Source organism: Semicossyphus pulcher, unplaced genomic scaffold, assembly GCF_022749685.1.
Source record: "Semicossyphus pulcher isolate SPU_LCO1_2020_fin unplaced genomic scaffold, fSemPul1.0.p SCAF_20, whole genome shotgun sequence".
Classification (NCBI taxonomy): Eukaryota; Metazoa; Chordata; class Actinopteri; order Labriformes; family Labridae; genus Semicossyphus; species Semicossyphus pulcher.
In genome coordinates this window covers 22,766,155-22,782,148 of record NW_027211694.1, presented here as the reverse complement: position 1 = coordinate 22,782,148, position 15,994 = coordinate 22,766,155, and the positions used below count along the sequence as shown (strand labels likewise).

The 15,994-nt window shown below is 42.1% G+C and overlaps 2 protein-coding genes across 2 annotated transcripts in view; both read right to left on the bottom strand.

Annotated features, from left to right (window-relative positions):
• Positions 1-8,736, bottom strand: part of cog5 (component of oligomeric golgi complex 5) — a 68,817-nt gene extending 60,081 nt beyond the window's left edge. The window contains exons 1-6 of the mRNA XM_069670955.1: positions 8,675-8,736; positions 8,210-8,349; positions 6,871-6,928; positions 6,086-6,140; positions 4,528-4,597; positions 991-1,111 (exon numbers count right to left, since the gene is read on the bottom strand). Of these exons, the coding sequence (XP_069527056.1) occupies positions 991-1,111; positions 4,528-4,597; positions 6,086-6,140; positions 6,871-6,928; positions 8,210-8,349; positions 8,675-8,720 (490 nt within the window). The 5' untranslated portion in view covers positions 8,721-8,736. The remainder of the gene's footprint in view (positions 1-990; positions 1,112-4,527; positions 4,598-6,085; positions 6,141-6,870; positions 6,929-8,209; positions 8,350-8,674) is intronic.
• Positions 8,737-10,915: 2,179 nt separating this feature from the next.
• On the bottom strand, positions 10,916-14,766 carry LOC138599272 (E3 ubiquitin-protein ligase TRIM21-like). The gene is made up of 2 exons (XM_069670834.1): positions 14,739-14,766; positions 10,916-12,603 (listed from the first exon to the last, which is right to left on the bottom strand). Exon 2 carries the CDS (start codon positions 12,599-12,601, stop codon positions 10,916-10,918), a length of 1,686 nt encoding a protein of 561 aa, XP_069526935.1. The 5' UTR covers positions 12,602-12,603; positions 14,739-14,766.
• Positions 14,767-15,994: the final 1,228 nt, after the last annotated feature.

Sequence of the window (15,994 nt, the reverse complement as noted above, 5' to 3'; positions counted from 1 at the left end):
GCTTCGGAGCATTTCTACACTTTCAAAGTAAGTCATGCTTAATCTTTTACATGTAAATAAACACGACATCATAAATCAGTGGGTGTGAAAGCATGTGAGAGTCTGGTAGAATTTAGTGAAAGATAAACCTGTTCTGCTTTTCTAAAAATTCCTAAATTGGCAAAGTGCTGTAATGAAGTTTTTCTATGTTTATGTTCGCAAAGTTCTGGATAATGTTTGCTCTGTCGAGCCGTCCCCCCGAGCAGGATGCCGTGAACCCTGCGGCTGACACCGCTCTGATTTAAAAGGTCAACAGGCCTTTCAATCGTCCCCTGAAGCTGCAGTGAGAGATCCTCTTCCTGTGATCCTACAAACCAAAACACATCAACACTACAGACTCCAGTGCAGCCTGCCAATTCTCCAGATATCTGCAGCCAAACGTCCACTTCTGCTACGTATAACCCGCAGGTGACAAGACCTCTGCGTTAAAAAGTTCCCCCAAAATAAATCTATTATTTGTTGCCTTAATATTTCGATGTCAGACGAAGAAGGGACCAGACAATGCTGAACTTGCATGAACTTGTGTTCACACTTGCATCAGATTAGAGACAATTCAAGCCAGACCGCCGTCTGCCCAGCTGTGACGCTCTGCTACATGTGCTGCAGACAGCACTGAGTTGGAGCACACTTTGCTGGACAAACCAAATGTTGACACCATTTCTAAATCACCCAAAGCTTTGTCTTCTGCTCTAAATGTTCCATGGACCGTGGTGAAGCTAATGAGTCGTGTGACTGTGGGTCAAAAGGTTTCATTTTAAAGAAATACTGAAGATGTTCATTTAAATAACAGAAATAACCGACGGTGACCTGGAACGATCTGCGCGGGTGTTAAAAGCACACACCTACAAGTGTTGCATTGTAGGTGTGTGTGGGACACTACAGCACTACAACAGTCAGTTCTTTGTAAAAACAGACTGCAGTCCTCTCATCAGGAAACTTGCATGTCCTTACCCAGTTCGTTGAGGCTCTGAGCCGCCTTGGTGATCTCCCTGCTGCCCCCCTGGAGCTGCCCCTGGAGCCTCTTGCTCAGGTACAAGATACGAATGATCCTCCGCAGCAGGTCACAGGCCACCTGGAGGGACGGTGAGGTATGTTGGTTATAAAAAGAGTGAGTGTGATGCACCGATGAGATACTTTACTTTAAAAGAAAAAATGAATGCAGCCTTTAGAAAAAATCCTTGCAAACAGAACCTTTGCCATATCACCCAGCGCTATTCTTTTATATACACGATGCGAATCTTCCAGATCACCTCATCTCTTTCTCAGAATTCAGGACACATTAGCAGAAAAATGTGCAGCAGCACAACTGATCGGTCATCTTGAAAACAGAGCGAATCACTCCACTACAACAGCCACTTGTTATCATTAATATCACTGTTAAACTTGATGAGGGGGGGGTCGTCTGTGTGGCGTGTCTTGACTTAAGAAAAGCCTCTGACACAGTTAATCACAACATCCTCCTCACAACATTTAATCTCTCCTCTGCTGCTTTATGCTGCTTTAAATCCTATCTCGACAACAGAATCAGTGTGTGAGGATCAGGGACACGGTTTCCCCGACTCTCAGTTGTGATGTTGGAGTGCCCCTGGGCACTATTTTAGGTCCACTCCTTTTTGGCTGACCGCCGGGTTCAGCCGTACACATGGGTCTGTATATGTGACTGACTGAGGGAGCGAGCGAGCGAGTGACTGAGTGAGGGAGCGAGTGAGCGAGTGACGGTGCTTTCAGAGCCAAATAAAGTTAAAAGCAATAACAACAACAACGGCCCGTGAAACACTTCAAAATAAAAGCATTGTATACAAACGAGGGGAGTTCGAATTTCAGATCGGGCTTTTACTTTGAAAAAGCATATTGGACCTGTTGACCTACTTCACTCTCCATGCCTGCCTGCAGGAAGAGATGTTAATCAAAAGGACTCATCATAATTCTTTTTCAGTGTATATTTGACAGAGAACCGCGCGCGGCCTCCTCTTCGCTACATTTTCGGCGCGTGGGTCGCGCGAGAAACGCGCTTGTCACGCCAGCGTTGTGAAGAATGTTTTCATGCATTTCAAATGAAAATGAGCACGTCCCGCAGCCGTCACATACACGCCTCGCTTCCAGTGTTGCCCACAAAAGCGCACATTGACCTGATGCGGTGAGCCACATACTAGGCTTTGACCTAGTCTTGTTAGCTTATATATCAACGATCTGCCTTCAGCCTGTGTTGGAGCTGACGTCCAAATGTACGCAGATGACGCGGTAACTGTGAACAAGCTGCCCTCAAACTGACAATAATAATGGAAGCGGTTACAAAGACTCCTGCTCGCATCTTAACGTGATGTCTCTGAACATTCAGTTTACGTATGTAACCTGTCCCCAGGTGAAAAACGACGCAGTTGAAAATGAGCCTTGTGGCTAACACTGGCACAGTGATGTTGATTAATGTGCATTGTCCCTGAGAATCAATTAATAAATTGGATTATTCTAAACCAGACAGTCGACTAATCTTCTTTACAAATCTGATCAGCCGAGGTTCATTTCCCATTCAGATGTTGGACTTCTGACTTAGAAAAGAAACTCTGTTTCTTAGTAAGACCGTAGAGTTGCATGTTTAGAAGACAAAAATGTTTTAAATGAAACTAACATGAATCCAAACACATTATAGAAGCAGGGATTTCTTTCTATTACACCTCTTTCCCACCGAAATGACCCACCGTCGACGCAGGCTTTTCAGACCCGGGAAGACTAATAAATGCCGATTGTCTGTTTTCCCATTGCCAGTGAAGTATCCTCCTGTCAGTCTCTTTTCTGCTGCGTCACCGTCTGACGTCACAAACGCGCCGGAGAAGGGGTTAGTAACCAGTGAAGATGTTACGGTGGTTAGGTCTTTATTGTATCTGTCACTCATTCAGTCTGGTTATCAAACTCGGCGCCGACAAATTTGGAACGATGTTGGAGCGCTGCTCGGACGGAGACGGGCGGAGTTTGTAGCTGAGATGACGAGGAGCCGCAGAAGTTAGCGACGGAGCATCGCATCACGCCGGAAAGGGGGCGGAGATTAGCGCGGTTTTGTGGTCCCATCAATGGCAATCGGAGCCGAGGCGATAATTACGCGGGTCTACTGCAGAGTCGTTTGACCCGGTTCTGAATGCCGATTGAAACCTTCCCGTTAAGCAAAAAAAGCCGAGTGTTAGCGGGTGTTTTTGAGCAGTGGGAAAGCGGCTTTAGAGTGGCAGAAAACTGTACAATATATTATTAGTAACATTTAGTACTTTCAGCCAAGTAGTCTTGTTGGTCAGTAAAGATGGTTTCACATGAAGGAGAGGAAAATATTCACATAAAACAGAAGATGATTGAAGAAGTAGCTTGTTAAGGAAATTATTCACTCAGAGGAAGAAACAGTTCAACGAGGACGGAAAGCAACACATAAGTATTTATAGTAACCGTCTGAACGAATGAAAAGAAGACCGATGAACAGGACGGGTTGATATTCAAACTGATAGAGGAAGAATGAAAGTAGTGTGCATTTTAAACGCCTGACAGGAAGGAGGAGGGCAGTGTCATGTCAGGAGCTGGAGTGAGTCCTCCAGGAGAAAACTCATGTGTCATGAACAAACACTAGAGAGTGCAGATTAGCTTTAACTCACTGTTTCTAGGTTTTACACAATGTTTCTTATTCACAGCAGTTCATTCAGACTTGTGCGATGTATTTATTGCAGTCAGAACAAGATCGATGCTTTTAATACATGACGGCAAGGTGGGAGGTGCAACATTCCTGTGCAAAAGCAGCTTGTGGTGCAGCAGAGGGACAGACACAGGTTCATACGACAGCTATAGTTTGGGACTATAGCCTTCAAATGAATGAAAATTATATGTGTGTTTATTCTCATATATTTGTACTGGATTTCTTTTAAAGCAGGCAGTCCTAATGTGCAGATGTTTGTACAACACGTGTGTCTATGTACATCTGAGCTGGACGAAGAGGCAGGAAGAGGGGGAAAGAAATGAGAAACAGAGGCCTCGGGTTCCCCTGAGGGACTGATCAGCTGCTGCTCGAGTCACATCCAACTCATACTGACGGCTCAAGCCAGAGACCAAGAGTCATCTCTCTCTCTCACACACACACTGTGAGCGACACACAGCCATTAGCCCAGGAGAGAGACCTCAGAATCACACTGACCTTTTTACAGCCGCTGTTTCATCAATATTTAATCATGATTTCCCTCGGCTGCACAAACACAAGAACTGCAGCTCGCTGCTCTCACTGAGCTGCACGCACAGCCGCTTCGAGCGCCGCACAAAACAAATCTGTAGCCTACATACATGCAGGCAAACGCTGCTCCTCTCTCCTACACAGTGTCGATTTCTCCGTGGGCTTTGTGTTTGAAATCAAATGTAAAACAATGTTTGCTGGTAAATCAGCCACGCAAACACCTGTGTCTTCTTCTGCTGCTTTAAAAGAGAAAGTGAGCATGATGCCATCATCATGAAGTGGTGGAGAGTTACCTGCAGTCTGGCAAGCTGAGTGATCCTCGCCACAATCTTGTTATACGGGTCGACAATCTTCGTCCTTATCCTGGAAAGAGACGCAAAGTTTCATTAAAAACCATAGAAATTAAATAAATAACAAAACTGTCACCCGAACTTCTGACACCTTGTGAGGCTTTGGTTCATGATTCTGCTTTTAAAAAGGCAAAAGCAGGACATAACTTGCCTTTTAGCTGTTTTTGTGAGCAACTGAAGTCATAATAATGAAAAAAACTATTTAACGTAAGTTGTTGACATGTGACAAATTATAAAAATATACCATTAAAAACAAATCAAACCGAAGTTAAAGCTGAGTTAAGCCGTTTTTAAGGAGGAGGGGGGCATCATTGAGGAAAAACAAGCTGTTAGAGGAATAAACGTCAGCACCTCCTCAGATCTGTTTCAGATTTAGAAAATCTTGTGACGGAAGACTTTGGATAAAATCTAAATTCCAAAGTCGAAATTCTCAGATTTCACTTTTAAATGTGAATATTTGCTGGTTTCTTTCCTCGTCTTTGACAGTGAACTGAATATCTTTGGGTTGTGGACAAAACAAGACACTTGAGGACGTCGTCTTCGGGCAACATTTTGCACGACTTTCTAGGATTTTACAGACTCGGCGAGCATCTTTCCGTTAAAAAGACGGCCATGGGCCCGTTGAACACGTTAAAGTAAACGTTTTTTCACTGACTATTTGAAGACGATTAAACGTTTATGTTTAGCCCAGATTTGACCAGGAAATCTGCCTCTATCTCAAGATTCATCGCACATTCAAACACATTAACAGCATTTATGTCTCATAGAGGCTAGAATGATTGAATAAGTGGGCCGTGCATCACAGTCACCAACGAAAAAACATGTGAACACATGGGTGAGGTTGGATTCGATCCCACAATCGCTGCATTTAGGTCGAGTGCTCTTAACCACTGCGCCACCAACATCTTCTGTCACACAGTTGTCCGTCAGGTATCAACGAACTACATCAGCATCCAGGGCTCGTTCTGCCTTCACAGTCAGAGCTGCACATGCTCAGTCATCAAGTTAACATCACGCAGCCCACAAAGCCTTTATGATTTTTGTAAGAAAAATTTAATGTGTTGAAATTACGTCTTCGTGTAGACCGGATTTAACCCACCGCTGCAGAATTACTCTGGAGACATGCCGCTACAGTCGTCACTTTTGTGACCCTTTCAACAATAAAACGAACAAAAGGTTAAAACAAAACTGTGTTTCTGACACGTCGATGTCGGTTGAAAAATGGTTTAAATTAAGTCTTAGACGTTCAGAACTGATTTCAGCCTGTTTTCAACCAAATTTCCACGTTGAAATCCCGGTTGGTGCTCACTGGGACCAAACAACTCATCAATTAAACAGGAAGAAAACAAGAAGAAAATGTTTTCTTTTGTTTCATCTTTACGTCTCAGTTTGTTCAAAAACTGTTCAACAGATAAAAGAGCAAAGCATCAAAGACAGAGGCTGTAAACAGGCGGATGATTGTGAAGCGGTCAGCACTGAAGCCTTAGGAGAACTTATTTACCTGTCAACAGCTGCCTGCAGAGCACTGATCCTTGTCTGCATCATCTGAAGTACTCCTGAAAACAACAACACATTTTTCTTTCAGCACATTTTCACTCTCATTTAGAGCTTTGTTGACTTCATCTGAGGAATACTGGCTCCCTCTTGTGGTAAAACCCCAAAACTGCAAAAGTTGAGGAGTTCAAAACAGGTCTCCAGATATTATCTGATTATCATTGCTCGGCAAAAAATGTTGAAAGGTCAGCCTGATTTAAAAATATAAAGTCTCGCCATGTGCACTCACATGCTGGGGGGGAGGTTCCATATTTATGACATGTTTGAGTTGATGACATGAATGTGGCTCTAAAATAAATCCTCTACGTCACATATTGAAAACATGGGATCAGTAAAAAGATCATGTCTCTGACGACGTGGTAACAGCTTCTATCAAACATAATATTGCAATCCACACGTTCAGATGTATTTTCTTAACATTTATAACTTTTTCAAGTCCATCCAGGGTGGAAAGGTTCGGAGCCTTCAGTTGTCAGAGTTGTTATGTAGACAGAGAAAACAAAGCTTGATGCATGCGTGCATTGTTGCTTTGTTTAATGAGTTTTTTAAAGTAAGTACAGCTACAGGAAAATCCACGATTGTGTGGACAGAATTCTTTGTGAACAACAAGGTTCCACGTGTTCCTAAATGTATTTACATAGTGAAATTATAAAGGAGTCAAAAACAGACACTCCTCATGTCCATGCAGCTGTTCCTGCACATTATGAACTTTGTGTAAATGTGGCTCGTTACCTTCAAGGGACTCGATCCCAGTCGCCTGTGAGAGTAAGTCTTCATGTCTGGCCACAACCTGGAGAGAAGTACAAATATATAGTTACTTTAGTGTTCCCTGTTTATCTGCTTCATTTCTACTTTGATCTCAAACCATCAAGGCAGCAATGTGGTTAAACCCATTTTAATTCTGTCTACGAACATAAGACATTCTTAAGGAATTGGCCAGCATAAATGAAGAACAAATGACCTTCATGTAATAAAACAAACTAAAACTTGAATGGATTAGTGCTAAAAATGTGGGTTACAATTTGGGTGGAACTAATGAGAGCATTGAAAACAATTTACTGCAATAAAGACGCATTATGTTGCACGTTTTGCTGATACAACACCGGAGGCACTTCACTATCTAGAGAAACACATTCATCCCACTCTTAGACGATATATTCTGTCCTGCCTGGCCTTTGTTTACTTACTTTAATTACACGGGAAGTCTCTTCGTGAGCTTGGCTTAGTTAACTTTCGCTTCATGCTTAGGTTGCGACTAATTACAAGCCCGATGTTACCTCTTGGGATGTTGTTTTTTATTTGTATTGCCAGCACTTTAATACGCAAAGATATAAATTCAATATCACAACAGAACAAGTAAACCAGATTATATTCACATTTGAATATTTTTAATAATCTTTCAGCAAAATTGCTGCACAAACTTAGAATTAAAAATACATTTATTCATTTTTTATTCTAACAAAAACAAATAAATGGACGTCAATATTGCAAGACAATCTCTGTCCAAAATAACTGTCCAATGTACTCCCCACAGCAGGTGATTTTGATTTCACAACTTCAGTTGTTCTTGGTTCGTTCTTTCATTCTTTCCTCTCGATGGTTTTTACATCCTCGGCACGCTGCAGAGTGACAGTTTCTGCTATTGTCGTAAATATCATATTTTAATAATTAACAATTGACAGAATTTATTCAATCAGCAGAGGAAATTTGCCTCCTCTAATAATGGAAAAAGAACTATCAATACAGGCATCCACCAACTTTAATTGTGTATGATGAGGATTATGAAGCTGTGTGGCAGTGAGTTAAAATCTGCTGGTCTCGATAAACAGTCAGTCTGGCGCTTGTTAACACATAGCCTCGGTCACCAGTGTTTCAATGTTTGTGGGAAAGGATGAATAAGACATGTAAGTGCTCTGAGTGGTCGGGATACTATGAAAGCGCAATGAAAGTGACAACATTTACCATTTACTTTCTTCCTTAGGTGTTAGACATATTAATAAACTAACTAATCATTGCAGCTCTAATTGCAGCATCAGACTCTGCACTCTGTTGTGGTGTGTTCAGTTTGTACCTGGCTGTGCAGCTCCTTGTCCAGCTGACTGATGCCCTGTGCCAGCTTGGCCAGCTGCTCAGCGATGACAGCATGGTGGATGGCTTGAGCGGTGTACGTCTTCACATCGAAGCCCTCTGTCAGGAAGTCAGTGTAGCACTCTGCAGACACAGCAGCAGCATTTCCAAACAATACATCATACCCACACTTAGAGGTTATTCCATTGGTATCAAAAGCGGTAAACATGAGCAGAACAAGCATTTCCAGTGCTTACTACACAATGTCTTGTCTATACGGACAACGCGTCATAATAAAAACATAAGAGATGCAACGGTTGGTCAGCTGGTAAATGTGTTTTAGCAGTAGCTACCTGCGGCATAAATACGGACATTAAACGAAGCGGTTGATAATATGCTTCGAGGGGACCAAAGAACACATTCATATACGATTTAAAATCAGAAACGCCGTTAATCAAACAGTATTTACCATCTTTCAGAAGTGATTTCGTGGAAGCTTCTCTCCCGTCCTCCATGTTGGTACTTCCGCAATGTGACGTGGAAACTGAGAGACGGAAGCTAGACGCTGCACGAGCCTTAAAGGGCCAGGCACATCATTTCTGCACCAGGGAACAGCAGTGGGAAATAATCATATAATACGTTCACTCTTTCAAAAAGATATCACTAAATTCTAGAAAGACGTAATCCGGTGTATTGTTGATAACATTGACTCCCTCTTTTCTGAGCAAATGTACTGTTTGGACTCTATAATAACAATAGTAGTAGTAAGTGTAAAGAATTAAATGTAATCAATTTGATTATTTTAGCAAAATATCATATTCATAAATCCAAATTTAGCCACTGTAAACCGTTATTTATAGTATTTGAAAATGAGACCAAGCAGCACATTGAAACCATTTCTAACTCAAATAATAATTATGTTCTTTGTTTACTGTTTTGTTGTTTTGTCTGTATTAATGACTTTTTGTGTGTTTGTGAACTTTGTTGTCGATAAAGATGTTTATATTATTATTATTTTTTAAATCTGCACCGCTGTTTAAATCCCCGAAGCTACGCTTAAAATGTTGAATTATCCTACTAGTCAGGAACAGAGGGGACATTAGATAAATAGACATAGACACATCAAAAAACTAAAATGATTTATTTTTAAAGGAAGAGTAGGACTACTGTTGTATCCAAGGAAGAGTGTATCTTATATCGGAAGAATAAGACCCAGTTTAAAGAAGTCACTTGTCATGAACCTATGATAACTAAGGTGAACTACATAAGGTCGTTCTTAAAGAGAGAATAAAGATTATCTGGCCAAATTAGGTTTCTACTTTTGGCATACAAGTTGTTCAACCATAAAACTACACTGAAACTATAAAACTGCAACACTTTCCTAATTTTTATACTTTTTTTATTGACGATTACTTTTATCCTGCTCTATTTTTATTCATTTATTTATGCATTTATCCATTCCTTCACAGACGTGGTAATAATGGCCGTTCTTTCTTTGTCTCTGTTACTGTTCTTCGTTGTCTCAATTGTTTCTAGCTGCTTCAAAAAGATCAGAATGCTGAATTCAATTTTCTCCCCCATTTTTATTGAATTCAGAAGTTAAAAAATGATTACCGGTTAATGACTTGCAGTTTGACATGAGATGATTGCATAACAAGTGGGAAAGGAAATGTAGCCATAAAGAAAAGACGAGCAGAAAGCAAAATAAACATCCTAAACATCCCAACAAGAGTATAAACAGTTCTAACAGTGACAAGCGTCATATTTAAAACACATGAACATTAAACCTAACGGCTCACACAAAGCCTACATGTACCATCATAGAAAAGCTCTCTAAGATCACACAACATGACATGGTAGTACCTTCCTCTGAGGTGGGGTGAGTGTTTGGCTAAGGATGAGCCATAGCAGAGATAAGATTATATAAAGCTTGTGTTGGACAATTCTGCAAGTCTAAAAATGTCTTCTAAAACAGTCTAACGTATCTTTGTCATCCAACTTATACAGACAACAAATTAAACAAAAAAACTGAATCAATACACTGAAATATTTGACATATGGATACTCTCAAAAACATTAGGTGAACCTTTACAGAAAAGTACTTGTTTTTTCTCCCAGCCTCTAAGACATACATGCTTTGCGGGAAAGTGTAAGGTGCAGGTTATATATTTTTCTTTACTGGAATAAAAACATCCACATTCATTAATATTTAACAGGTCTCAGGTGTGTTCCTGGAAGCTGGAGTGTCAAAGCCTTTGCATTTGCAGGATATAGTATTATTATGGGCTGGGTGTCTGTGGCGGCGCCCAGTTAGTGACACGTTCTCCATCAGCCAGCAGTGGTTGGTCTGCCAGAGAGGGTAGGCGGAGCTAAGCGGCTGCTTTTCCGCTCTCTGCAAGTGTTGCGAGTAAACAGTAATCTACTATGGCTGAACAAACAAAGAAAAGATGGATGACTACAGATACAACTTCAACAAGAAGTGGAAATCCAAAGAAGAAGAAACAAACTCGACGCTCAGATGAAGCAAACAGTCTGAAAAGGAAAGCGACCGTCAGCCAGGAAAATCAAGAGTTACAACCGGAGCCGACCGTGGACGTCTGGTTAGATTTGGAAGTGTACTCCCACAATTACCATTTATCGCCATTAGAGGCACCAAAGAGAATGAAGGGTATCTTAAGGGTAATCTACACAGGTAAAAAGCTCCAGGTGGTTAATGCACTTGAGCGAAAGCCAAACCTACACAGCAAGATAATGAATAACTTTGTGTGGTCAGAGGAAGGAGGATCAGGGGGGCAGTGTTAATGCTAGCACTGATACTACAGGGACTGAAGTATGGGTAGAGTTTCCCTGTGAAGTTACAGCCAGTGAAGGAGTACATGAGAGTTGCTGTATCTACGTCATAAAAGGAGACCAGACCCTGCTCATAGTCCACGAACACCCCCACCTTCTGAGGCTTCGACTTCAGAGAGAGGAGGACACCAGGGCCAGCAAGAGCTCTGTACTCTTTCCCTTTCCTCAACCACACGGTCCAGAAGCCATGCTTAGGGGACAATAGGATTTTTCCCTTCCTGATGATCGATTCACTGGCCACTCCTAAATCCCAGTCAGTCTTCGCTCTAACCTGAACCTCATAGTAAAATCTTCCGGAGGAGAAACCCTGCTTTCCTAAAACACCATTACAAATGGAAAATCTCTGCGGGCTGTCTGGGACGCACTTTTCTGTCTCAATAGACTTAACTTGTTTCTCGTCATCAGACAGGACGAGAGCAGGATGAGCTGTGTCGGGATCCAGAGTGACGTCCACTGCATACTGCCGGACCCTCTTCAGCTCAGCATCCACACACAGCTTCTTCATCTCTTTACTGAGTGTCTCCTCCAGCTGAGCCACAGCCCTCCTCACAGTCCCCTCATACGACGAGTGAACTCTGACCTCTGTCCATTCATTGGTGGGTGGAGCAGAGTTCAGGGATGGGAGGCCTTGGAGGAACTGGAGGTGGTCTTCAGTGTGTGAGAGCTGCTCCACCTCAGCGCCTCTCTTCATCAGCTCAGAGATTTCCTCTTGCAGCTCTTTGATGAAGCCTTCAGCCTGTTTCTCTGTTGCTCTGTGCTTCTCTTTGATCACATCAATGAGCTCAGCCAGACTTCTCTCAACAGTCTGCATCAGAGCAGTGAAGACCTGCACACTGGTTTCTGTCTCTCGATCTGCATCTTCCTCGCTGAGCTTCACCAACTGTTTGATCTGCTCCATCTTCAGTCGTCTCTCCTGGACCTTCTGCTGAATTTCAGCGTTGAACTTCACCAGTTCAGCTTTCTTTACCTTGTATTCTTCCATCATGGGAACATAGAGATGTGACTTGTGGTCTGACTCAGTGCAGAACTGACACACACACTTCTGATCGGTCTTGCAGAACAGCTCCAGAGGTCTGTCATGAATCTTGCACATTCTGTCTTCCAGGGTCTCCACAGGGTCGATCAGCTCGTGTCTTTTCAGGCCTGGGACTCTGTGATGAGGCTCCAGGTGAGTCTCACAGTAGGAGGTCAGACACATCAGGCAGGACTTCAGGGCCTTCACTTTGGTTTCAGTGCAGACGTCACACAGAACTTCTCCAGGGGTGGAACGACTGCGGACTGAGCAGCAGCTGGTTTTCTTTAGAGCTGACTGTCTGACCTGAGCAGCCATCTCAGATATGAACGTATTGACGCGCAGCTCAGGTCGTCTCTGAAAGACATCTTTACACAAGGGACACTCACACGGGACATTTATATTCCAGTGTTGTGTGATACATTTCTTGCAGAAGTTGTGTCCACATGGTATGGTGACTGGATCAGTGAACACATCCAGACAGATGGAGCACAGAAACTGCTCCTCAGAGAGGAGGCTGCAGACAGAAGACATCTCTAGAAAATGAGATAAAAAAGAAAAATCTGATTGAGATATGAGCGAAATGAGATCAGTTAGAAAAAACGATTGATACTTGAAGTGTGCAAAACAATATGTGAAACCCCTCAGATCATATTGTTACTTGTGCACAACATAAAGGGCTCTGTAATATCTTGTTTTAAATTTGCCGATGCTTTAGCTCATTGAGGCAAAAGACTACAGTTTAAAAACTTAAACAGTTTTATTCTCATAAATAAAGCTCCGGAAAAAAATCAAGAGACCACTGCAAAAATATAGTTAGTAGTTTTATAGTTTTTCTCTTGTTCTGCTATTTACTGGTTTGTGTTTGTGTCAAATGAACTTTACATTTCTCCTTCTTCCAAATCAAATTCTCATTCAGGTCTTTTATTTGCAGAAAATGACGACTGGTTAAAGGTTTAATAAGTAGGATTCTCCTAGAAAAAATAAAATATAGACTTTTACAAATATACTATAAATCATCACTTCTGGGCCTGTATACATGTGTGTTGGTGAGTGTGTGTGCAGACCCTTGTGAGACCCTTCCCTCTGCATCTACTCTGTTGTTTTGCTTTGCACGGGATGTTTTCAGGAGGGGTGCTGTTGTGGTTCACAGCGTACAGGTGAGAGTGGGAGTGGTTCAAATTAGCAACTGGGCCCCATTCAGACCGGCGAACATGGTGAAAGAGCGACGCAGAGTTGGCCTTCTTTTTTTTCTTTTTGCCTTTATTTTATAGGACAGCTGAAGAGAGACAGGAAATGTGGGGAGTCGAGAGTGGGGGATGACATGCACCGAATGTATCGGCAGACCAGGAGTTGAACCTGCGATCAGTGCGTAAAGGACTATAGCCTCTATACACGGGGCGCCTGCTCTACCAACTGAGCTAAACCAGCGCCCCAAGTTGGCCTTCTTTCTGTTGGACAGGTAGATGCCTCAGACAGGAAGGACAAGCTAACAGGCCGTTAGCACGCTAGCGCAAAGGTAACCATGATGCTGTCCCTGTTAGCTGGGCAGAGTGGCGTGTTCTCGCATGAGAGAGTGAGAGTGAGCTTCTGGTGACAGGAGGAGGGGCCAAAGAAAACAAGTTCATGCTCATGTTGAAACAACAGAATGTTTTAACTCAGGAAGAGCTCACAGATCAATATCTGGTGGAATAACCTGGTTTTTAATCTCATGCATCTCTGCATGCTCTCCACCAGTCTGTCTCAGTGCTGCTGGGTGACGCTAGGACACTCTTTGTTTGATGTGCTTTCTCTTGATCACACTCAGGGGGTTTGCAAAGGGATTTACATCTGGACTGGGCGGCCATGACATGTAGAGAGAGATGCTGATTTAAGGAACATTTGGAGTGGTCTCTTCATTTTTCCTGGAGCTGTGTATTAGCATTATTTCATTCTGAATTCATCTTACCAGTGGGCAAACACACAGGAGTGACAGAAGGATACACCACATGCATTTTGACCACCTTGGTTTAACACAGTGTGAAAGCAACATGTGATTGAAGAGGCAATAGCTTATTTAAACACGATGCACGATGAGCAGTACACAGTAAGGAGACAATGAGGGAGTTCCCACTACTTCCCTGACTTCACATGCTAACGTCACATGTTTGTATGTAATGTAGAGAGTGTAGTGACCTACAGTGTTTCTTCACAAGCTAGCAAGTTTGGGTTGTATGTTGTCTGTGTAAGTATCACTTAAGGAAGTAAATCTTATCTTACCTAATATTGCTTAAATACTATTATGCAGGCTACGGTCTATTTGTGAACACTGGTAAATCTGATAGTAAGTGTTAATATCTTTCACGTATACGCAAATCCCAGAAATCTTTAGTTCAGCGGTCACGCTCAGCGCATGCGCATGGTAAAGAAAATTTGAAAAAATCTCATGTACAGAAATAAGACTTTAGGTTAGTGTTTTTTTATTATAATTAATTACACACTTCAACACGAGCGCAGAAAATAAAGTTGTTTTCCTTTTATGACGCTGCAAAAAGCGCAAATGTGACGTGTGGTTAGTTTGTCAGACTGAATGTAATATTGAAATGATCGGATGAAACCTTTTCAGCACGAAATAAAAACAGCAAACTACACGTTTGTCTCGGTTTAGACACAAAACGTGCACTTCACTCACCTGTCACGTGTCTGTGATGGAGCGGTAGTTTTGGTAAACTGAAGACGAAGCAAAGCTTTGATTCTGGTCTGAAGAAATGAGTGAGCCCACCTTCAGTTTCATTTCTGGACTTTTTGGCGGTTAAACGTTTAGGCTCTCGTCGCTCCGCCTCTCGGTGCTCTAAGTCTGTTCATCCAAAGTTTAGAGAGAGAGAGTGATGATGGATTATTTACACGGTGGAAAACATCCATGAGAAGCATTGAAAGACGAATTCTGCAGAACTATTTATTCAGTCTGACTTCCTGTTCACTGAATCAACATGGAATTGTTGTGCTTTTACTTTGTAAAGACAGATTTTGTCTCTTGTGTCAGAGGGTAACCTCACTGCATAAAGCTGTAATTTATTAATCCATTTGTCTGCACTTATAGCTCACACTGTAGCAAAAAGATATGATGACTTACATAATAATATTTTCTACAAAGAGCACCTGAGAGAGGGCCACAGAAGCAGTCACTTTCTTCATCAACTTCCCCGTGTGTCTGAGGAGTCAACGGCAGGTAAATGATGGACCGGCCCATCACAGCGTTTCATCTTGTGTGTATGACAATTACAGCAAAGAGAAACTGTGACATAAATGTTTTCTGGGTTTAATTAGTTCATGAAAGAGAGAGAGTTCTGATTACACAGGGCAGGTAAAAGATAGAGGTAATCAAGGGGGAACAAGACACAGGTGAGGCTAATTAGGGCGGGGTTTACACATGAGGCCGGCGACAGAAGACGGGTTAGTATTTCAAAATAAAACAGGAAATAACCAGAAAGAAAAGAGAACAACAACATGACCTTTGCGAACTTCATGGATGGCATCACATGATTTATTTTCCATCATGGTTGAGCTGTGAATTTCACCTTCAGCCATCAGGTTATCAAATAACTGCACAGACTTCAGGGGGGGTTATGGTTGAATTTAATTTGCAGTATGCAGTCTATAGTATGTAGTATATAGTATGTAGTGTATATTATGTAGTGTATAGTATGTAGTAAGTAGTCTATAGTATGTAGTATATAGTATGTAGTATATAGTATGCCATTTCGAACACAGCCTCACTCGCTCAGTAGGTCAGTCAGTCACATACAGACCTGTGTGTAGGGCTGACCCCGGCGGTCAGCCACATAAGAGAAAAGAGCTCTCAGACGAGAGTCGGCTTTCCTTTACTTCAAAGAGTTCATTACAGAAACATCAGGAGGAAATCTGTCACGTTTGGAGAACACAGAAAAA

Bases quoted from the DNA above. Each gene is read 5' to 3' on its own strand.
- LOC138599272 (XM_069670834.1), bottom strand. From the start codon at position 12,601: ATGTCTTCTGTCTGCAGCCTCCTCTCTGAGGAGCAGTTTCTGTGCTCC.